Raw genomic sequence first — 22,587 nt, forward strand, 5'->3', positions numbered from 1 at the left:
ATAGCTCTTCCTTCCTTTTGCATGTGCTACGTAGGAAGTGGAGCATTGCTACTACCATGGCACCATCAAAGACTACCCAGGTGCTGTAGCTGCATTTAGAACATGCAGTGGTATCAGGTACGTACTACCGTTAAATACTGCAAGGTGCTTGATACAAGCTTGTCGAGGTGCAAGCAATAAAGTATAGCTAATTGTTAAAAATAGGCCGCATGACATCGGAATCCGCAGTTCGCAAATTCACGGTCGAGTTTTCGGTTGGAAGCGTTAAACACGTGAAAGCAGTGAAAGAACATATTTTCGGGAGGAAAAGATAAAAAGTGGAAAGAAGAACACATGAGATGGCTAGAGGCAGAGCAAAGTACTTGGTCACCCATGCCTTTACAAGTGGCTGAGTTTGCACTTTCACCTGAAATAACTGCGATGCAAATCAGGAGTAAAAACCGGTTTGAAATGTTACCTCTTTCTACAGTACACCAGTTCGCTTGCACCATTCTAGTAATTTGCCTGTCGATTAACACAGGGCTCTTTTTAAGCATGGTGTTGATCTGTCACAAAATGTACCGTTATCCGGTGTATAAGGCGTGCCCCTAAAAACGGGCAGAATTTGAAAAAGTTCCATGTATAATGTGCACCGCAATGTTGCTACAAGCTTCTGTGTTGCCACCAGTGTACATAATAAACCAAGGCGGTGTATTATATATGCATATGCATTATTTGAAGCACATTTAGTCGAAGCCACTAAACGCTGACACAACAGGGTTGGTGTCATATACAGTAGAATCTCGATGATACGATCACGGATGATACGAATTTCGGGATGATACAAATTCTTTTCCGGTCCCGGCCGGAATGCCTATTCTTCCCATGTATTCGAGTTCGGATGATACGAACGCGTTATCTTGCCTTTACGGGTGATACGAATGGGCCCAGGATGCGACAGAGGTCGTACCCCCGTGATGCGAGAGCACGCGAGTCATGCTGCTCCTTCTTTCAAAAAGGGAGGGCGATCCCCACCACGAACTCCCTTACATCATGTAGCGCAATGCAAGCAATGACTTTCCTTTTGGTGGTGGTGGAGGAGATAAGATCGTAGGGATTGCACGGCCAGGAACCTTATCACCTTATCTCTGTTTTGACCTTTTTACCCCCCTCGCAACAATAAACCGCGATGCAGTGTGACACCGCTCTGGCGGTAAATAGCGACCAGAACACGTGAAAGGAACATATCAGCATGTGGCAACATTACGCGTCACCATTCCGCAAGTCGGCTTCACCTAACGCCTGCGTGCTTTCGGAGAAGCTCGCTTTAGACCACTGTCGCGCGGCTCGCGGGGGGGAAAGCACGTGCTACGTCTTTTGAATCATCTCGCGTATTTGGGCAGCATTGGTTAAAAACGGAGACACAAAAGCGTTACGACCGACCTCTTTCACTGACAGTAACGGAAAATGAACAGTCACTGTCTATTTTCTTGCCTCAATTTTTATTTTGGTTTAATTTGTTTGATACGAATTTTGGATTATACGAATTTTTTCCGCGACCCCGTGAGATTCGTATCATCGAGATTCTACTGTAGTATACTTCAATTGCTTCTCCGCTTTCGGTATCACGTCCCCTCTGAATCACGCCGTCCTTCTGAAATGAATTCAGGATTATTGACCTTAAGCAGCCTCATTACCTTTTTATGAAGTCTGGTGCCCTTTTGTACACCGCCGACCCGAGAAAGAACTGTGCAGGAAAATATTTCAGCGTATAACGCGCACCGTTAGATAACGCGCAGGAGCTCTTCGGAGCACATTCTTACTGTATAACGTGCGCGTTATACATACACCGGCAAATACGGTAATTTCATAGCTGCTTTAGTACTGCAAGTAAGCTCGGAGCAATATCGTAGAAGAGGAAATACTAGGGCCTGCTTGTACACATCTAAGTATAAGGTAACCAGCAGTAAGGATGCAGACAAGAGGAGTAGAGGGAAAACAAACACACTCTAAACTAGCAACAAGTTTAATGAGCAGAAAACAGAAAACTACCCAGAGCACCACACCTCTGAACAGTGTTCCGAAATGCTTTGAATTAATATTTTGGAGCAGATCTCATGCTGAGAACATAAAAGGAGAACAAACCATGACATACTAGATTATAATTAGAGCTTGAATTTTTAGGGTTTTACCCGGTTCTTCCCTGAATTTGCATCCCGAATTGAAGGTTGCCTCTTTAGGGTGAAACCCCGATTTTTGCCAGGCAAATTGCCCTCTCTGGGATGTCTGTAGGAATGCACCAACTTACTTGTTTGACAGAAAAATGTAGTTACATCACCATTTGTACCAAATCGCTACAGTTAGTTTGAATAACTGAGCCCGATTTCTCCTCGATTTTAGCGTAATGGAAGTTTTTTTCACCCGAATTCGCATGAATTTAGTGCACATGTATATTTACCCAATTTTTACCCCCCGAATTTAGAAAAAAATATTTCCCGAAAACTTCAGGCTCTAATTATAATGACCATGCCATAGGCACCCCCTTCCCGATGCCACTAGTGGTGGCGCTACTCATCATCCCGGCTATTGCTTCCTCAATTTCTGCAATACTTTGTACTTCAGCTTACCATAGCATTTTTGCACAAGCAGTTGATGTCCCATGGGAGATGCTTCTTTCTAAAGTTGATTATTATCATCATTCTACACGTTTTCATAGGAGCTGTTGCTGTCGTCTGCTCGGTAGTCGTGTGTTCGCTTCTGCGTGTTCAAAGTCCAAATTTCCTTTGTCCAATCGCGATGGAGATCTCGCTAGCCGATGAGTAACGCCTCTAGCAGACTGTGTGGACGGGCTCCTCATAGGGGTTGCCAATTATGACATGGTTGTTATAATCTAGTAGGTCATAGAGCAAACAAGCTGTAGTTAGGGCCTGACTTTTTGGGGTTATCCCCGATTATGCCTGATATTTACCTCCCGATTCAAATCTGAAAAAAAAAACAGGGTTCAACACGGTATTTCCCCGAAAACTGCTGGATCAGGGGGATTCAAAGTTATCACAACTAACACAGAACTTTGGAAACTGTGTTGTAAATGCATAAATATGCTGATACAAACTGTCAAAACAGATACCATGCCACCTCTTAGATGCATGGAACAAAAAATTTTTACCCTGTGTCTACTGGTGTGTCGTGTATTATGCCGAGTAAACTGAAGCTCCAATCCAATTCAACCAGAGTTGGGTTGAATCGGGTTCAGTTCAACACGATTACACCTGAATTCTTGAAGCAAAACGTATAACCGGATATTTACCCCCCGTTTTTATTAAAAAATATAACCCAAAAAAGTCAGGTCCTAGCTGCTGTGTACTTGATGCGGGAAACAAGTTTGGGGAGTATAGAAGTGGACTGGACGAAGGAATGATGAAACTGTCTTTCTTGTGTTGTTTCTTTATTCTGTGCCCTTGTCTAGTCCTCAGGATCAGGGACTTGCTGCCCATGTCAAGTGGTATTTTGTTGTGACATTTGTGGGCATAATGGGTGCGCTGTTACAGTAAATGCCGTAGGGTAGCGAGGCGATAAAAAAGAGTAGGATAGGGTGGCGAGCGATACATTTGCAAGCGAGCTTCGTCATGTCCAGGGCTGCCACATTGCCATGTGTTCTCTAACGTTGGAAATGCTGCACGTGTGCTGATCTGTTTTGATGTACATATTTGCTACCGTGCTAACGACAATTTTAGTAAAGTACTTTTTGTTTCCTTTTCAGTGGCATCATTCATGTTCGAAACGAGACATTTGTCATTCATCCTTTCTATGGGGGAGATCTCTCTGTACGTATCGAGAACATTTTTTTTAAACATGTGTGTGTGTTCCCATGTGTGAGTACTTATTACAATAGTGGTGTTGATTTTTAAAAAAAAATTGTTTCCTAGAGAGTCCATCCGCATGTGATATACAAGTATTACAGCAGCAACAAGAACCCTTTTGCTTGTGGTAAGTTCATTACAGTTTTACTGCGCGACACTCTGCCACTGATCAACAGCCCAAGCAGCACAACATCTTAGCCCAATATTGGACCAATATTGGCAATACTGGCCCAGTAGCGGTCCAATATTGGCAATGCTGGCACAGTAGTGGTCCAATATTGGCAATGCTGGCCCGGTAGTGGTCCAATACTGGCAATGCTGGCCCAATATTGGCTATACTGGCCCGGTATTGGACCAATATTGTCAATACTGGCCCAGTATTGGTCCAGGCTCAGTCCAGTATAGGGCCAAAATGTTGTGCTGCTTGGGAGGGTTCTGGGCCCTACCTCTAGCAGTCTATAAAGATATCTGGAAATAAATTTACATGGGCATGCATTCGGAATACATAAAATGGCAGTTCAGTACTGTGAGCATCGAGATGCAATTCTGTCCTCGCATAATTCACTGCTTATGCAAGCATAAGTTATGCAAGTCAATATGGTGCGTCCAATCACCATGAAGCGTATGATCTCTCTCTGTAATGAAAAGTATGCAAGCTTCTCAATGGTGCTGCCCTTTTAGGTAACTCACGAATGCACGAGTGGGGTTTCAAGCACCACCGCCCCTTGAGCGCCCAACCGACTCCCAGGCAGAAGGTGAGAAGAGAGTTGCCCGTTGTCGCTCTCGCTTGTCCCTTGCAACGCCACACTGTACACTGCAGCACAGAGCCTTCTTAAATGGGGAACAGCCTGCCAGATATATGTCGTTGGGTCTGATGTTAGTTCTTTTTTAGTTTTTGAACCTGTCGCCTTCGGCAACTTTTTTGCCTTAATGCTGTTATTTGTCATCGTCCATTTTTTTGCATAATTACAGAATAAATTATGTTAAATAGATGTGGAATTGTTGACAGATTTTTGGTATTTGGCAGAAAACGTAGGGGTTTTGCTTTGTACACTCCTTGCTGACAAGGAATTCTGCAACAGCTATAGCCATGTAGGTTTGAGTCATCTCCTTTTTATTTATTTATTTATTTACGTAATAAGTATTTACATAGTATTTATTTATATAGTACGTAGTAAGCCGTACTGCTAGCAGGAATGAGCCAAAAAGAGTTAGGAGAAAGAAAAGTCATGAGAAGAACCATCGGTATTACTCCTTTCAGTAATAGATCGTGTGAAGAGACTGTACTTAAAACGATCAGCGAATGAAGAACAATGTTTAGCCTGTGTGTACTTCTTAACAAGGCAGCCCCAGCAAAAGAAACATATTTGTCAAATAAAATTTTAATTCAAAATAATGCGAGCTTTAGTTCAAGCCACACAATTGTTATTTGCTAACTGTTTGTTAGCAATTCACGGAATTGACGTTAGACAGAGTGGTGGCTATTGGTGTGGAGTGAAATTTAAGTAACAACCTGTACTTGTGATCCCCTGTAATGTTCAGTTTAGGAATGTAATTTGATGCTACTAGCTCTGCTCCAACTACAACTAGCTAGTTTGTTACTTCTTTCCAACTGATGTCATATCATAGTATGTTCTGCTCACGACGTCACATCTTTTTCTTTTTTTGTTTGTTGCTTCTTATTTTATTGCGTCCTTTCTTCAGCTTCCCCAGACCTGGCTATCTGAGCAAAAATAAATGTATTATCTTATTATAATCTTCAACTCTTGCAGAACCGAAAATGTAGTATCAAAATGGTGACTACCATAAATGCATCTGCCTTTCTACTTTTTGCACAACATTATTTTTAAAAAAGTTAATACTTTGCGTGCTGGAAAGGAGTGAAAAAAAAATTCAATTTTTTTGTTTGTTTTTCCACACAAAGTAGCATTAGTGTGTCTGTTATCACGTTCTCGTTGCTAGCAAAGCCCCGCATTGGTGCTTGCAATCTGTTAAGGGATGTTTTATCACACTATCTGGAAGGCTGTATCCCCTGTTTGGAAGGCACGTTAGCTTCACAGCAGGACACGATGCACTTTGTTTCTGTCCCGTTTCAGATTAAAAATCAGCCACGATCTGGCAAGGTCAGTGCTTCTTGTCGCTGTAGTGTAGAAGTGTAACTGACTACATGTTTGTACTCATAATTTTTGCATGCTGCTGATTGCTTTGGCTTTTTGTTTTTGCTGTTTTGTGTTGATGGTGAATGCCTTGTCTCACCACATTGTATTCTCTTTAAGTTTGCTACTTTTATAAGTTTGTGTTTTTGTGTTTCAGCATGTCGATGATTTGCAGCTGAATGCCAGTTTGCTTGTGAAATGAAGTGAGTAAAATGTTAGGCCTTGTTACTGCTCGACATTTTTTAATGGTCATGTTGGTAAATGCTGGCACCAGGGGCTGCTGGTGCCAATTACTGTCTGGTTCACACTCTGCAACTTCTCACACTGCTCGTACACTGTATGTCTGAATCAGTGATGTACCGGCTCTCAAGGCGACTAAGCAGGTTTTGTACATTAGGCGTTTGTTTAAGACAGACATTCTCGCAGATTAAAGTTGAGCTCACATATGGTACAGTGTGCTAGCATTAGTTTGGACTCTGCTGATTTAGACTCTGGCTCAGCTTCATTAGTTAACTTCAGCACACTTGATACCTGCCTGTATCCATACCTAAACAAGACATGATGTGATGGAGTACACAACCATTCACTATCATGGTTCCCACTGGTCCTTGGAACCAGTTCAGTTTTCCTTTTCCTGGGTCAACGCCTTTCAACCTGCTTTGTTGTACTCATACCTTAGTCTTTCTCACATGTGGTGCATGTTGGTCTCAGCATGATGTGTTTTTTGTATATGCCCGGTTTTAGCCATTCACTTTCTGCAGGGTGCCTCAACTAACATGCAAGGAGATTTGCAAAAAGACTGTGTGCCCTGTGCAGATAGATGAAACCAACTGGATGTAGTTAGCACTAGTGTATCGTAGTTACCAGTCTTTTCTTTTTCATTTTGTCTAGTTAATTAGATGAGACCAGTTAGCAGTGTTTTTAAACATTAGTTGAAGTGCCGACTATCCTTGCGCTTGCTGACCAAGAGCGAGGGAGGCTCCGCCTCCTGGATGTCGGCCAATAGGAGGACGCGGAGAGCAGACACTCCCCAACCCCCCCGCTCTCGCGTAAGAGATGGTGCAGCATTACCGTTGTTTCGCTTGTCGCAAGGCTTCTGCCATGGCGCACCAATCTAACCCACGGCTTTGCCATCCCTTAACCAGCGTATGCATGACTTCTGGTTGGCCTCGTTCCTATGTTGGCAGACGGCGAAGCCGTTGGTTAGATCAGTGCGCCATGGCAGAAGCCTCGCAGCAGGCGAAATAACGGTAGCTACACTCCTGTCTAAGCCTCGTTCAGCAGTTGGTTAGATTGGTGCGCCATGGAAGAAGCCTTGCGACAAGCGAAACAGCGGTAACGCTGCGCCATCTCTTAGGCGAGAGCAGAGGCTTGGGAAGTGCCTGCCCTTCGCGTCCTCCTATTGGCCGACATCCAGGAGGCAGACCCTTCCTCGCTCTTGGTCAGCAAACGCAAGGATAATCGAAGTGCCTAGGTGTGGACTGGGAAGTTGTAGATTGCATTAAGAAACACATGACGAAGGTGTTTCCAAGAAGATAGGCTTTATGTGCTTTTTTTTTTCGTCGAAAAAGACAGGAACAGAAAAATTCCATGTAACAAAGGGCCCTCATGGAGTGGTTGCAGGGCACATGGTCACATGGTATTTATCAAGGATATTGATGCATGTCAGTTGAGACATCCTGCAATTCTGCATGACGAATCCTGTCAGTCGCATCCAACCCTTCCTGCCTTGTATTGAAGCAGCGGTAATTTACGGAGGACAAAAACTTGGAAGACAAAAATTGGACGACACAGTCCAGTTTACTGTTCTCCATGTTTTCATCCTCTGTAAATTTTCGTTACTTCGGTACAAGTATGTACATACTAACCCTCCCAGTTGTTACGATGTATATATCCTTCCTGCCTTGACTTCCAAAAGCCAGTTGACAGTGTTGATCGAAATCAATTAGTAAATATACTATACTGGGCATTGCCTGAAATGTGCTGAACATTTCTTTTGGCATCTGGGATGAGATAGTACAAACAAGTGCAAAATTTACGGAAAATAAGAAGGCAAGCGAGCTGGTGTGTAATTAGTTCAGATAATACAGTGTCACATTGGAAGCAATGAATGTCTACATAAGGACACACCTTAGTTACGGTGTAATTAAAATGGAAAACAAACTGAAGGTGTCGCGAAAGGCAGAGCAAGTCATCAAGATGGAGCCATCCTAGAACATGGCTTCTCTTCCAACCTTACAGAGGTATAAGCTATCAAAGAATCGAGCTGCACATGCATATTGGCTTCCTTACTTGACAATTGTAAAAACTGTTCAACACATGACGTATTCTCAACGTACTGGCGTACGTATTCTGATGTACGTTCAACATTCTTGTATTGTGTTGAGAGAAATGTGTTTTTCTTGCAGAGGGATGTTCGTGAGGTGTACAAATTCATCGAACTGGCTTTAGTTCTAGATAAAGCCATGGTAAGATTCTTTTTAGCATATTCCGCGACTTTCATTGTTGCTTAAAGTTCTGGATAAGGCTTCAGAGAGGCAGATGAACTAACTCTGTATGCTACGACAGTTTGTCTCTGCACAGCAGAGGGGGAACATATTTATTAGAACGAAGAAAGAAAAAGGAGGAGGAGGGGGTGAAGTTTAGAGAGACAAGACAACTGGAGTGTCTGTTCACCCACAATGCAACACTAATGGGGTACCTACAGACTGGCATGGGTCTGCGGAAGAAACCATCTGCACCTCAACCATGAAATATGTTACCCTCTTATTTGGGAGAGAGACCAATGAGGTCACTCCGTGGGTGACAAGGGTGAGAGGGAAACTAGGGAGCTATGCCAGTGCCACCCAGATGCAGAACGCCTGCTTAATGCCCACTTGCATTCTGACACAGAAAGTCAGCCAACTGACGGAGCCACTTACCGAAGACTATTCTGAAGCCTACCTGGAAAAGAGTACCAGTGGATTGTTTCCATGGCTACGGCAGCTGAAAGCACAATTGAACCTCTGTGTGCAATAAGGGGATAAGTCGAAAAATCCCAAACAGAGAAAAAGGGCCTGATCTGATTGTCCGTCCCATTGACAGACATGCATTTCCCGTTTCTTACTTTCTTGTGGCAGGCCAATAAATTACAATACGGTCCTAAATTTTCTTTGACGGGTACATACTGGTACAGTCAAACTCCTTTATAGCGAACACCTTTTTAACGAAAATACCACTACAGCAAATTTTTTTGCGGTCCCGCTGGAGCCCTATTGGTCCAATAATGGACATCCTTTTTAACGAAAATACCTTTACTGCGAATTTGTTTTGCTGTCCCCTGGGTTTCGTTGTAAAGGAGTTTGACTGTATGTAGATGTCCTTGCAGCAAAAATAGTAAAATGGGGATAAGTCGCCTTATCCCCTTATTGCATACAGAGGTTCAATTATGATTGGCCAACTCCTAATTTTTATGTTACGTTGCTCAAGTGATCAGGCATTGTCTCTAGGTGGTGTTGGCTGTGCAGACAGCTGACTTACTTGCATATTGTATAAAACATTGCCATAGGATTAAACAACGAATGTGATAGCTGTCACTCTGCAGATAATGTTCTGAAGGTTTCAACAGTTGCTTCAAAGAGTGAAACAGTGGCAAACAAAGGCAGAGGGGATGATGATTTCTTGTGAAATAGCTGTATGTACAAGCCTGGGCAAAAGTTTATGAATCGTAGGGGTTTATGGGAATGGTGTCGTATTCCTGTGGTGCGGCGTCCTGGTGACAGACGCACACGGGTACACGTACTCATTCAGAGGGGTGAACAAGTATGCAGCCAGGGGATAACTGCAGTGGTTTCTTTATCGCTCGAGTGTGACGACATATCACGACATGTCACTCGAAGATATACTTTTTTTTTTTTTTTTTCGAGCACTATCCTCCACTCTGGGTGCTCCGGGCTGCTCCGACCTGCACTGTCAGAGCGGTTGTAATATCTGGCAGGTTTCTTCTAATGTAACTGTGGGTGCTTCTGCTGAGAAACCGTATATTGTGCCTGCATGGTGGCGCTGGCGTGAATCACTTTCATATTTTGTTCTTTGACGGAAAACCAGAAAATATGTTTTTCAGTCGCTTCCCTGCTCCGAGGGGGGGGGGGGGGCTGCTGTGTTTGGCTTGATCGAGGCTCCTCCCTCTTCCCTTGGCACACTCGTTACATCTCTTCCATCCGAAGTAGAGGAATTTGAATGCCCTCTGGAGGTTTGCGCTAGACAGGCCCTTGAAAATGTCTCATAATTTGTGCTTATCACGTGGTGAAAAATTTGCCCATGACAATCGCTCACGGTGGAATGCGGCTCACTGAAGGACAAAGTTTTAACGAAAGGATGTCTTTACAGTTTGACGCAAGGAATACAACAGGGTCTGAAGTTGTAAGTGATGCCATCCAAATCATCAACTGTGTGGATATGGTGAGCACAGTTCAAATTATTTGTGTTGAAAGTTAGTTTTTACTTTCTTAATGTAGTAGAAGATGAGCAGTTAAAAATGGAAGGATGAACACAACACAAGCTTCTCGATGCTCAGTTGCACACTCCAACTGCCATTATTAAATTCAGTTCACTTTCTGTCATTCACTAATGCTGCTCTCATTTGGTCAGCGGTCACCCACGCCTTTCTTTTCTTTATTGCACTTCTACATTTATTTCTAGCAACATGGGATGTCCATACTAACGTGAAGAAGTGCAGTTTCACGCACGAAAGTCTTGAAATTCTTAAAAATATTCCTAAATATGGATAGATGCTGCTGACAATGTTTTTATCATTTTGAATTACTGTTTTGTCGGCAACTTGACATTGTTCTCGCACCTTTTGAGATGGATATACCTGTTTAATAAATAAAAAAAATGGCCATACGTTCTAGGTCAAGCAGGCTAGCTCATGGCTACACTAGCAGCCTCCTGAGACATTTGTGCTAATCAATTTTGACTAGTGAACTTTTTAATTACGAAATATAGGAGTCTGTCACGATGGTAGCATCTGCTCCTTTGGTACGCCAATGCCGTTTTCAGAAAAAGGATGGAACCAATACAGTTGAACCTCTCTACGTAACAAAATTGCAAATGACCACACTTTAATTCATTCAGTACATAGAATAATTAATTAAATAGGAATATGTCCAGAAAAAAATGGTCCAAGCGCCGATTCACGCGTCCCATTCTACTCTACGGTAAAATAAAACTGGCGTAAAAACACGGCGCGCACGCCTATTATTGAGTGTCGCGCAATTTTAAATGAGCACAAATGTCCTCGCCACACTTGCCATTCAGGAGCGTACGAAAAAGTTAAGTTTTGCATGAGCCGTACTTCCCGAGCGAGCACAGGATGTTCGTATGTCGTGGATAGGAACATAATTTTTCTTTTCGGCCACGGACACGACATTGATCATCGCAAGTTCCTCATCAACTGACAAAACCTTCATTTTCTGGGCCACACTAATCATAAACAGGGTGTCTGCCAACCCGGGAAACCGAGAATTGTCAGGGAATTTTTATGCGACTGGAAAAGTCGGGGTCGTCAGGGATGCTGCCAAACAGCAGCAAAAAGTGAGGAAAAATCGCAGACAAGTGCCACGATGACGCACAGCGAATTGCGAGTGCCGATTCAATGCTGTTCTCTTAAACAGTAAAGTGAAACATGTATTTTTATTCTGTATGTTTATTGAGTAAAGAATCTGTATTATGAGTGATCTCTATCAGAACATAGGAGCAGGCACCGAGTTCCGCTTTGTTTTGGTCAGGGACCTCGCTTGAAATAGTCAGAAACCTGGAACCTGAAAGCCTGGAAAACCCGGGGAATTTGTAGGCTGCAATTTGGTAGACACCCTGAAAAGAGTATTATAGGAATATGGAAGATTCTTTCGTGGAATGCTTTATCTGCTCTTGTAATGTCGAGCTGTAGAGGGAGAGGTATCTGAAGTAATTGTTCATGTGCACTATTTATTTGCAGTACTTTTGGATAACATTTAATGTTTGCATTACTTAATTTTTATTTTATTATTCGTTATTATTTTTACGATTTTATTTTTATGATGATTCATTATATGATTTTATGACTAATTTTTGTTACGTAATTTATAGTTTAATATCTTAATATTTATTTAATATTTGCAGTACTTGCAGTACTTTCATGGAATGCTTTATCTGCTCTCGTAACGCCGACCTATAGAGGGTACCTCGATTAATGGTTGATGTGCACTATTTTGCAGTACTTCCGCACTGTAAACACACGTGTGTCCATAGTATATGTGGAAATGTGGGCGACGGGCGACCAGATGGATCGTACAAACGACATCCGGCAGACCCTACTCAACTTTGTAGACTACTCATCCAGAAACCTCTACAAGCAAGCTGTAGATGCCACGCATCTCATTACGTAAGCCTATTTTGCTACTCCTGGCCCACCCCTGATGCACTCCTCCAGCGTAGGACTCCCTTGCAGCTTTGAGGGACTCCCTACTGAGGGGCGGTTGTGCCGCAGAGACGCGGCACTGGGCGGATCTTCCTCAACTGTTTCGTTTGGTGCAAGGGGATGTTGTCGTGTGTCAGTGGACACGAATGTCATTCGTATATCTGTCCTTCTCTTGAAAGGCCCTTAGGGTGCCTGTGTGTCAGGGGTAGACCACTGTGCGGGCCGCATTCTTAGGCCCAGGCCTGGCCCGAGCACGGCTTTCCTTTGATTTACCCACCCGGCCCGATGGCTCCATATCTGGCCTGGGCCCGGTCAAAGCCCGAAGAATTTCTAGGTTTCCCGGACCCAGCTCGAGCCTGAAAAATTTATAAGCTACCCGGCCTGGCCATGCCGGGCCCAGTGTAGCGGGATGTAAAACTTGACCATGGCTAACTAACAGAGGGGGAACACAGGCTCGAGCCCTACCTAGGTCCGGCCCGGGCCCCTTGATGGTCAAACCCGAGCCCAGCCCAAGCCCGCAAAAAGAAGGATTTGCCCGGGCCGGATTCGGGCTTTTGCGTGAGCCCGAGCCCATGCTCTAGTCAGGGGTATAACAGTAACCTGCGCTTTCTCTTGTGAACGTGTGAATATGAACTCAGTACGGAAACGTGTAGCCAGATTGCCGAGCCACGGATTAATTTCCCAAGGTAACGCTCCGTGACAAAATGCTGTGCCACGTGACGTGATAGAATTTTGGGCACTAGTTGTGACCAGAGAGGCATTGTTTGAGTTCTTTTAGCGTACGTTGCTTTTTGGGGCACTGAGAATAATGCTGCTAATAACAAAGTACAATATCTTTATACTTTTAGGGGACTCCATTTCCCAAGCCAAGAAGTGGGGATGGCTATTCCGGATACGGTTTGTACAGCCAAGGCCGTGGGCATCAGCCAGGTGAGGCACCGTCCTTCACACGCACAGTGACCTAACTGCACCGCATGTGTAATATGTGTCTAAATGTTAGGGGTGTGCGAATCCGAATATTTTAAGTCGACTGAAATTGGAGAAAAAATTCTGAATACCGAGCTGAATATTCAGTATTCGGGCAAAATTTACAATATGTGACTTTCACACCAAAAGTTTCCGTTTTGTAGCCCATGGCTTTAGTGTAATTTTTCTGGCTTTAACTGCGGACACAAGAGAGACATGTAATTCTTCTGCTCAAAGTCCCTACTCTTTAATTTCACATGAGGATGCTTCCTGCTCTTCAGGTGTGCCTACACTTACTGGAGTGGTTTATTTCATTTCAGAATTTTATGCCGGGCAGTGGCACGTTATAAGGACAAGGCTGTAATTGTTTCAGACAAGCCATTTGTGCAACAAACGAATCGGTATCCTGCCTCAGCTTTGCCGTGAACAGCCTTTAGTTTCGTTGCTCTTACCCGAAGAAGTTGCACTGCTGAAATTTTAGACGTAAGGGACATCTTTAAGGCACCCTTCTTGTTCATGGGCTGTAGTCATTATTCAGGAGTCCTAACTTTTTAAAGGCAACCTCACGGACATCAAGTCAAGGTCCCCCGTCGGCACCACTAAACTGCATGTGGGAGGGGCGCCACCCCTTCCACAGACGATGTCTACAAAAGTAAACTTTGGATAACGCTATCTTAAACTAAACACCGTCCCGCGTGTGTTGGTCCTGCAGCAAGGGCACTTTCGTACACCAACGCCAACAGTATTTCACCGCATTCTACAGATACCATGTCCCACTCCACCCAGCCCTTCTACTGGGTGACACTCCTCTTGTGCCGTTTGATAACGTCATTAAATTTCTGACCACATGTGGGTTTCTTAGTCAGATGTAGATGATAAGCATTGCTCCGCTTTTATCCAATATCACTGAACTCATGTAAATATCTCATTGTCACACTTTTGTCACACATTGTCACACTAGCTTGCTTGTTGTCGTCATCCTCTTCTCTCTCTTATCCTCGTCAATCTCATCGCTCATACCTGTAGATAGATTTTAACTACCACACACTCTCTCTCACATCATCTTTCCCATAATCATCTCCGACACGCTCACCATGGTTTTGGTGCTCTATGGCCTTTGTTGCCTTAAACACATCAATCAATCAATCAATCACTTTCGTAAAGCAGGCTTCACCTCATGCACGGAAGCATTGGGTGAAGCCCACTTCAGGTTGTAGCGTTCATATTCGTAGAATAGTCGAACATTCGAAACACCGAATATTAGGCATTCGATTCGCGAATCGAATAGTTCAAGCGTTTGGTATTCGATTCGAACTCGAGAACTCGAATATTCGCGCACCCCTACGGGCCATTTTGTTCTCCTCCTGAGCGATGTAAGAGTTTCACTTTTGTGTCTTTCTTCTTGCGTCTTTGTGCAGGATACCAATGTGTATGAGCCCCACCTGGTTGCCAGTACAGTGACACACATGCTTGGTCACAACTTGGGCATGAGCCACGACGAAGGAGGTAACCGCGACACGCTCTTTTATGGGCTTGCTTGCTTTTAAGCGTCCTCTTCAGATTGTTTGATTTGCTGTATAAGCGGAGCTATGCCTGATTTTTTTTTTTTTTTTTGGGAGGGGGGTGACATTTGCACCACAAAAACCCTTTCTGAAATTCGAGTACAAGCTGATTTCTACAAGGAATTCAAACTTGGGGTGCCGCCAGGGTTGCCACCTTTCGGAGTGAAAAATACCGGCTGAGGGAGAGGAGGTGGAATGGAGGGAAAGGAGGAAAGGCCCGTGGGAAAGGGAAAGTGAGTGAGGAACGTTCTAGCTGGCTAGACACAACCACCAACAGCTTTGCACAACCAACACTCTTGTACCCTCCGAACACAAGACGTAATGAATAACAATGATAATGATAATAACAATGAATAATAGTAATAATGAATAAATAAGAAAACGACTGGTGACTACGGAGTTTGGTCTGTGCTTCAGATTTATTCAAGCTGCAGTGGAATGTTGAAGGAAAAACCCCGTAAAAGCCCTTATGAAAGGTCTTGAGCCACAAGTACCGGCAAAAGGCTGCCGGTATCACCTTCCTACCGGCAACCAGCAGAGGAAGCAAATAACCGGCCGCGCCGGTATAATACCGGCCTGGTGGCAACCCTAGGTGCCGCAGTAAGCCCTGAAATCATGATGCCAGCCAAAACCAGTTGTTCCATAGAGAGTAACCTCACATTTAGTTTCCCATTGTGAGTTGTATTAAGTACACTAGTTAGTGCCTTTTGGACAGTATGAAGTGGGAATGGAGAGAATTTGAATTTACGATCTATAGGCAGTGCAAATGAGCGTTTTCGTTTCTTTGTTTACTAAACGTCTGATGGCAGTGAGGTTGGGAGGGGGGCACTTCGTGTTTGCTCTGCCCCGGGTGCATAATCGCCTCGGGACTACTCTGATGTGACACTTTTTGTGAGCCTCCCAGGGTTGATTTCATCGTTCTTGTTTTCTGCAGGCAATTGCCAATGCCAGGATTCCTGGGGATGCATCATGGCTCCTGGTATAATGTGAGTGTCACATAATGTGAAGTGTTCTATTTGGAGCAGGACACATGAATTTATGTGTTGTGGGTGAACGACGGTTATTGGAAAACAGACGCAGTGAACCCTCGTTAATGCGAAGTCGCATGGATGGCAAGAATTGAAATGAGCGGGTTTTTGCATTGAGCGAACCTGGACAAGTTGAGCAGAATCGTGCCTTTATTGAACAAGTAAAAGGGGTGCGATAGTGCCCCAAGGGTGCCGAATATTACTTTTCAGTTCCGATGCATACAGTACAGTGAAACCCACGTAAAACGATATTGACGGTAATCGCGAATTCCATCGTCATACGGGGTACATCGTTAAACGAGGGCTGACCTAAATAGCGCGTCCCCGAAAAGTCGCGCGGCACCCCGCGTGTAGCAGCAGAAAAAGAAACAGATGCTAAAAAAAGAAAAACGCGAAGCTGTGTGACATCGCAGGGGCTTGGGAAAACAGCGATCAGAACTCGTGGAGGGAACCAGACAACATAATAGGACAACTTCTGGCAACGCTACACGTCACCATTCCGCAAGTCGGCTTCACCTAACGCATGCGTGCTTTAGGAGAAGCTCGCTTTAGAACACTGTCGCGCGACTCGCGGGTGGAAAGCACGAGCTAGGCCTTTCGAATCATCTCGCGAATTTGAGCAGCATTGGCCAAATACGGAGACATAAAAGCGTTACCACCTACCTCTTTCACTGACAGTATTGGAAAATGAACAGTCGCTGTCTATTTTCTTGCCTCAATTTTTATTTCGGTTTAATTCTTTTGACGTGAATTTCGGATGATACGAATTTTTTCTGCTAGCCCGTGAGATTCGTGGCATCGAGACTCTACTGTATCTAATCGCGGCGAAAATCGCCGCGTGGTTACGTGCACGGGACAGCGTCCAACATCGTTATACGAGTACTCGGAACCACGGTCTCCATCGCTGTACGCGGGTCGTTTCCCCGTAGAAACAATGTATATTTCGACGGTAAAATCATGAACCATCGTTTTACGAGGGATAACCGTTATACGCGATATCGCTGTTCTGGGCCGATACTTTTTAAAAAACTTCTGCGTACGAAGCTACGGGTCCTAGTTAGATTCGAGGACGCGGCCAGCAGGACTCTGTCCGGTTCCATCCGGTTCTGCCACCTCCACGCACAGCACACGCCGCCAGTCATTATTTTCCGCTTCCAACACGCAACGTGTTTGCGACGGTATGTCACCAGTCATGCGATGCCACAACACTGCGGCGTTCAAACGCAAAGTCATTCTCACTGCCGAGCAAACATCAAGCCTCCAGCCGCAGCGAGACTTCGGCGTCAACGAAAAGAACTTGTGTCGCTAGAGGAAACAACACGCCGCTAAGCGAACTTGTGAACTGGGTAGCGGCAGCTTGGTACAAGATTTCCGCAGAGCTGATCATTTTTCAAGTCTTCAATTTCCAGCGTGTTGGACGGATCCCAAGACAGTGCGCTGTGAGAGGAGGGCATTATATTTTTTTTGTTGTAAAAATGTGTGAGAGCAGCAGGTAGATTACTCAGCAGGCGGACATTCTCTCGTGTGTAACTACTAGGCAGCCAATTATGTAAAACTCATTAACGAGCTCTTTAATTAGTGGCTTTCGAGCAAAAGCGAGATAGCAGACCGGGAGATAAAATTCGTTGAAAGATACTCTGTTTTTCGAAATTCCTGAAACGAGCACGTGTGTTGAAATGTGCCTTGTCGAATTTTGCTGTACAAATTAAGAGAAAAAATCGGAGAAGAAAAAAAAAAAATTTAGAAACCAGAGCTGTGCACAACAGGAGCGCAGGGAGGACATTGCTAATTCCATGTCAAAGGGTCGCCTGCTTTGGAGCGACTGAGATTATTTGAGTAGCAGGTAAGCTGCTGACCAGATCAACGGCCCAGATAAGCCTCCGACGGCAAAGGTCATGGATTCCTGAGGCACGCGGTTTTGGTTTGGGCTCATTTCCATACGTGTGTTGCTGTGGTACACTGCAAAATCAAGCATTGACCTGATGCGTTTCAGTGTCCAACAATGTCCTCATTCCATTTCAGGGGTGCGAACCACATCCAGCCATACCACTTCTCATCGTGCAGTCTCGACGAGTACATCGGTGCCTTGCGCATCGGGCACGGGATCTGCCTATTCAACAAACCCGGGCAGGTGAGGTTTATGAATTTGTTCACTAATGCGGAACGCCTAAAGGTATATACATGAAAGGGTAATCTAATGAAAGTGCTGGATTCATGGATGAGAAAGCAGTTCGGGTCACTTCCCCCATTTGCACCTTACTAAATTTTCAACATAATGTTCAGTTTCACATTGTATTTTTGACTTGCATCATGTGGGATTGTTGTCAATATTAGACCGTTTTAGGACAGGGTGCATGGGGAACACAAAACGGAAGCTCCGAAACACACGCGGCAGCCTCACCCTGCCTACGACTTATAGAATAGGGCACAGCGGAGCTCTTGCATTCCTCGTGTGCGACGTTGCTATGGGTAATAATTAGAGCTTGAGGGTTTAACCCAATTCTTCGCCAAATTTGCACCCTAAATGCACCCCGAATTGAAGGTTGCCACCTCAGGGTGAAACCAGATTTTTTACCCAGCAAATTACCCTCACTGGAACATCTAGGGGAACGCGTACTAGCTTGTTTGGCGGCAAACATAATTACATCTCCGTTTGTACCAAACCAGTACAATTCATTTGGGTAGTAGGGCCTGATATCTCCCCGAATTTAGCACGCTGGGAGTTTTTTCACCCGAATTTGCGTGAATTTAGAGCCCATGTTTATTTCCCCGATCTTTACCTGATAAAAAAATATTTCCCGAAAACTTCAGGCTCTAGTAATAATCGAGATCTATAGAGGAAAAAAGAAATGAAAGTGTCACTTTTGCAAACATACCATTTCATTGTTAGGACCGTATTACCTTGCATATTGGACTTACTTGAGTATCGAGCACACCCCCAACGTGTGCGCTGGTACTTTTTTGTTCCCCACAAATTTAACGCCCATGTCCATGTTTTATGGAATGTCAGACAATTTGCTTTGGGAGAATCGCAACGTTCGACTCCGGGGAGATCACCACGGATATCTCTGAATAAATCGGGACGATGAGGGACAGTCGGCGGCATTCGATTCCAAGGAGGTCGTCACAGATATCCTGGTATCAAATGGAAGTTTACTGTACCTTAAGCGTTGTGTTGTTCCAATTTCCCCCACGTATTGAACGCACCCTCTCAATGGTGCAGTGTTTGTGGGTACAAAATGTGTGTCTTATACGCGAGTAAATATGGTCGTAAATATATAATGAGGATTGCGAAACAAAACCTTTTTGTTATCGTTTTAAGCCGCTTGCACACTACGTGCTGACATAGATCTGCTGACGTGCTGGTTGCGAGTGCGATGTAAGAGAGGTCTTCAACCTGATGCACGTTTTGAGAAAAGAGTGCTACCGAAACCCAAAGCATGGTTTGGGTTCCGAGCAGGTGCATTAGCGACGACGCGACCTCTTTGGAACCTCAAAGTGCTCGTCTCTTCCTATTCTATAACTCCCCACTTTATCACTTTCGTTGCTTTGTTTAGTTCTAATGATGGTCGAAAAGCTCCGGGCTGCAAAGTGTGGCTCAGCAGTTGCAGCGAGAAAAAACATTACATTGTCATTGGAAATCTCCTATGAGTTCACATTATGTTGACTTCCTTGTTTTAATTTGTCAACTCACAAAGTGCTGTTGTGGATATCCACACAGCAACAACAGCACTTCATTTTGATAATGACAAGCGGGCGATTTCACTGCAACAGCTGACACCCTAGCCCCATTGGTAATGTGCCCACCATGAGTTCAGATTATGTTAACTTCTTTGTTGTAATTTGTCAATCCACAAAGTGCTGTTGTCGATATGCACGCAGCAACAACAGCAGTTCATTTTGATGATGATGAGTGGGCTATTTGTGAACAGCTAACACTCTAGCCCTAGTGGTAACCTGCCCACCATAACAACTCTCACGTACAGACCTCTCGTTTTAGTTGGAAGACTTTCGCTCGTGCGGTAACGGAATCAGAGAACAAGATGAAGACTGCGACTGTGGCTCGATAGAGGTGAGAATTTCAATCGAAATTTGAGATAAACTGGAGTTGACATCAGTTGACATCAAACAGCACAGTAGTAGTAGTAGTAGTAAGTAATACTGACTTGTAGTAGTAATAATAGTAGTAATAATAATGGTACCTGAGGAAGCGTGGACCTCCACGCGAAAGCTTGTACAAATTAAACTTAAACAAAAATCTTCAGTGTCGGTTTCTGTATTTTGTTTATGTGATCTACAGGACTTGACTCCCCTCTTCGTATACGCTTCTAGTAATAATAGTGTGAGTAGTAGGTCTGACTTGTGGATAATGTGATACAGCAGAGATAAACTAGAAAAACAGGCGACATGTTGGCTATAAAAATTCAGTTATAAACAGTTGGCTGCAAATTTAATTGAGATATTTTGCAAAGGAAAACCTTGCTGGCTTTTGTATCTAGCTAGTCTTACAGAGGTCAATTTGCTGTTCATATGTATCTTCCCTTTACATCACCATTTCATTTTTCATGGTCAGGAATGTGCCAAGGCTGATCCATGCTGCGACCCAATAACTTGTAAGTTGCGCGTGGAGGCTGATTGCTCTAGTGGTCCTTGCTGCGAAAACTGCAAGGTGAGTAGCTTGAGTCGCTACTTTTCATTTATTTGTTTAATTATTTGAGATAAACAGTGCACTCTCGTTGATTCAAACTCGAGGGGGCCAGAATATTTGTTAGAATAAAGCGGAGTTCTAACTAACGGGAGACGCTCTCCTGGAAGGGGGCTTGGGCGCAGGGAGCGCGTGCAAGCACCTTGCGACGCACTTCAAGTTGTGTTTTAAATTTTGCGGTACCGGTGTCACTTTGAAACGCATTTATATTGGTGTAATTCAGATTGTTGCCGCTGCGGAACTCCGCCACTTGCACTTGATGAGATCAGATGCACTTGCGCTACTCATCGGCTCGCGAGATTTGCATTATGATTGGATGATGGAAATTTGAATTTTGAATGTGCAGAAGCGGACGCACGATTGTCGTAGCAGACGACAGCAACAGTTCCTGTGAAAACTCGTAGAATGATGGTGATAATCAACTTTAGAAGGAAGCATCTCTCATGAGGCGTCCAGAAATACAAATATACTATGCAAAATATACTATACAAAATATACTATGCAAAATATACTATACAAAATATACTATACACAATACAAAAATACTAAGGTTAGCTAAAGTACACAGTACTGTAGAAATTGAGGAAGCAATAACCGGGCCGATGAGTAGCGCCACCGCTAGCCTTCCAATGCGGTGCTGGGAAGGGGTCTGTACGACACGTTCGCTGCTATAATCCAGTAGGTCATGGTTAGGATGTGCATTTGCTGAGGTGCAATTTATCTCGTACTGTTGGCTATGATTTCAGCTTCGTCCATCTGGATATCTCTGTCGCACCCCAGAGTCTGAATGCGACATTCCAGAATTCTGTAATGGCCGATCAGGGGAGGTAAGTACATGCTATTGTTACTATTGCCATGTCAATGCGCTCGGATTGTCCTTGTTGCGTTGATTCGACTTCTTCAAGTTACGCTGTTGCTGGGTACATTTATTAGTCAGCACTCCTGGGCAAATTAGTCCACAGAAGTACTGCAAACGTAGGTATTTTTATTCGCCATGTAATAATTTTCGCGAATGCGAGCATTCAGTCATCTGCAAACTTATTCGTGAGTAATTTAATCTCGCGATTCTAGGGCTCTTTCCTTTCGCGGGATAAACATCGAACTGTGTTTGCGAGTACAATTTTTCGCGATTGTTAGCAGTTACGAAATCCGCAAAAATTAATGCATCGCAAATAAAGATACGTTTACAGTGTGTTGTGTGCACCAGCTCCCGTGGTTAGGATGGTTAGGAGTGGATGGAGGAGGAGTGGTAGGATGATCGCTTTCCACGCCGAGACTAGGAGGTGACATGGGTTCGAATCCTGTCACCGGCTGCGCTGTCCGAGGTTTTCCCTGGGTTTTCCGAAGACTTTCCAAACGAATGTCGGCAGAGTTCCCCCTGAAGTCTGCCCAGGACGCATACTAACCCCCCCCCCCTGTCCCCCACTCCTTCCTGCTGTCCTCTCTCCATCTGTCCACGTGTCTGTACGTCGCTCATAGCCACAGTTGCTTCGCGGCACTAACGCGGAAGTGAAAAAAAAAAAAAAGAAGTATGTAGAAAGAAAGCCAGCTTATTAAGAAATAGAAGCAACCAGAACAGTATTTCAGTTTTCAAGCAAAAAATTCCTCAGCAAGAAGAACCAAAGGAATTGTGGTTTTGAGCAGTAGGTTTTGTGTTTGGTCCTGAGGCTTAAAATGTAGAGGGACAAACACAACAACACCTAAGCCTTACATTATTCCAGTTTCGTATTTCGATTAAAGAATGGCAGTTGTTGAAATACAACCAGCACTAGGATTGGAACCCACACTGTCCGATTTCCGGTGAGAGATGCGGTTGCTGACTGATTTCCCTTACTTCTAGGAGCCACAGAATAAGTCCGAATTAGCGAGCAGTCCAAATTTTTAGTCAATAA

The 22,587-nt window shown here is 44.2% G+C and overlaps 1 protein-coding gene across 6 annotated transcripts in view; it reads left to right on the top strand.

Moving 5' to 3' along the window:
* Positions 1 to 22,587, top strand: part of LOC135366553 (disintegrin and metalloproteinase domain-containing protein 11-like) — a 54,171-nt gene that overhangs the window by 11,214 nt on the left and 20,370 nt on the right. For 4 of the 6 annotated variants that reach the window (XM_064599295.1, XM_064599297.1, XM_064599296.1 and 1 more), the window contains 15 exons: positions 35 to 117; positions 3,740 to 3,803; positions 3,906 to 3,966; positions 4,521 to 4,594; positions 5,936 to 5,962; positions 8,404 to 8,463; positions 10,364 to 10,435; positions 12,232 to 12,398; positions 13,283 to 13,364; positions 14,819 to 14,906; positions 15,897 to 15,948; positions 18,013 to 18,121; positions 19,991 to 20,062; positions 20,564 to 20,659; positions 21,442 to 21,522. In XM_064599295.1, the coding sequence (XP_064455365.1) occupies positions 35 to 117; positions 3,740 to 3,803; positions 3,906 to 3,966; positions 4,521 to 4,594; positions 5,936 to 5,962; positions 8,404 to 8,463; positions 10,364 to 10,435; positions 12,232 to 12,398; positions 13,283 to 13,364; positions 14,819 to 14,906; positions 15,897 to 15,948; positions 18,013 to 18,121; positions 19,991 to 20,062; positions 20,564 to 20,659; positions 21,442 to 21,522 (1,188 nt within the window). The remainder of the gene's footprint in view (positions 1 to 34; positions 118 to 3,739; positions 3,804 to 3,905; positions 3,967 to 4,520; positions 4,595 to 5,935; positions 5,963 to 8,403; positions 8,464 to 10,363; positions 10,436 to 12,231; positions 12,399 to 13,282; positions 13,365 to 14,818; positions 14,907 to 15,896; positions 15,949 to 18,012; positions 18,122 to 19,990; positions 20,063 to 20,563; positions 20,660 to 21,441; positions 21,523 to 22,587) is intronic. The other 2 variants (XM_064599298.1, XM_064599299.1) reach the window with 1 other exon arrangement.

This window comes from Ornithodoros turicata, chromosome 8 (assembly GCF_037126465.1).
Source record: "Ornithodoros turicata isolate Travis chromosome 8, ASM3712646v1, whole genome shotgun sequence".
Classification (NCBI taxonomy): Eukaryota; Metazoa; Arthropoda; class Arachnida; order Ixodida; family Argasidae; genus Ornithodoros; species Ornithodoros turicata.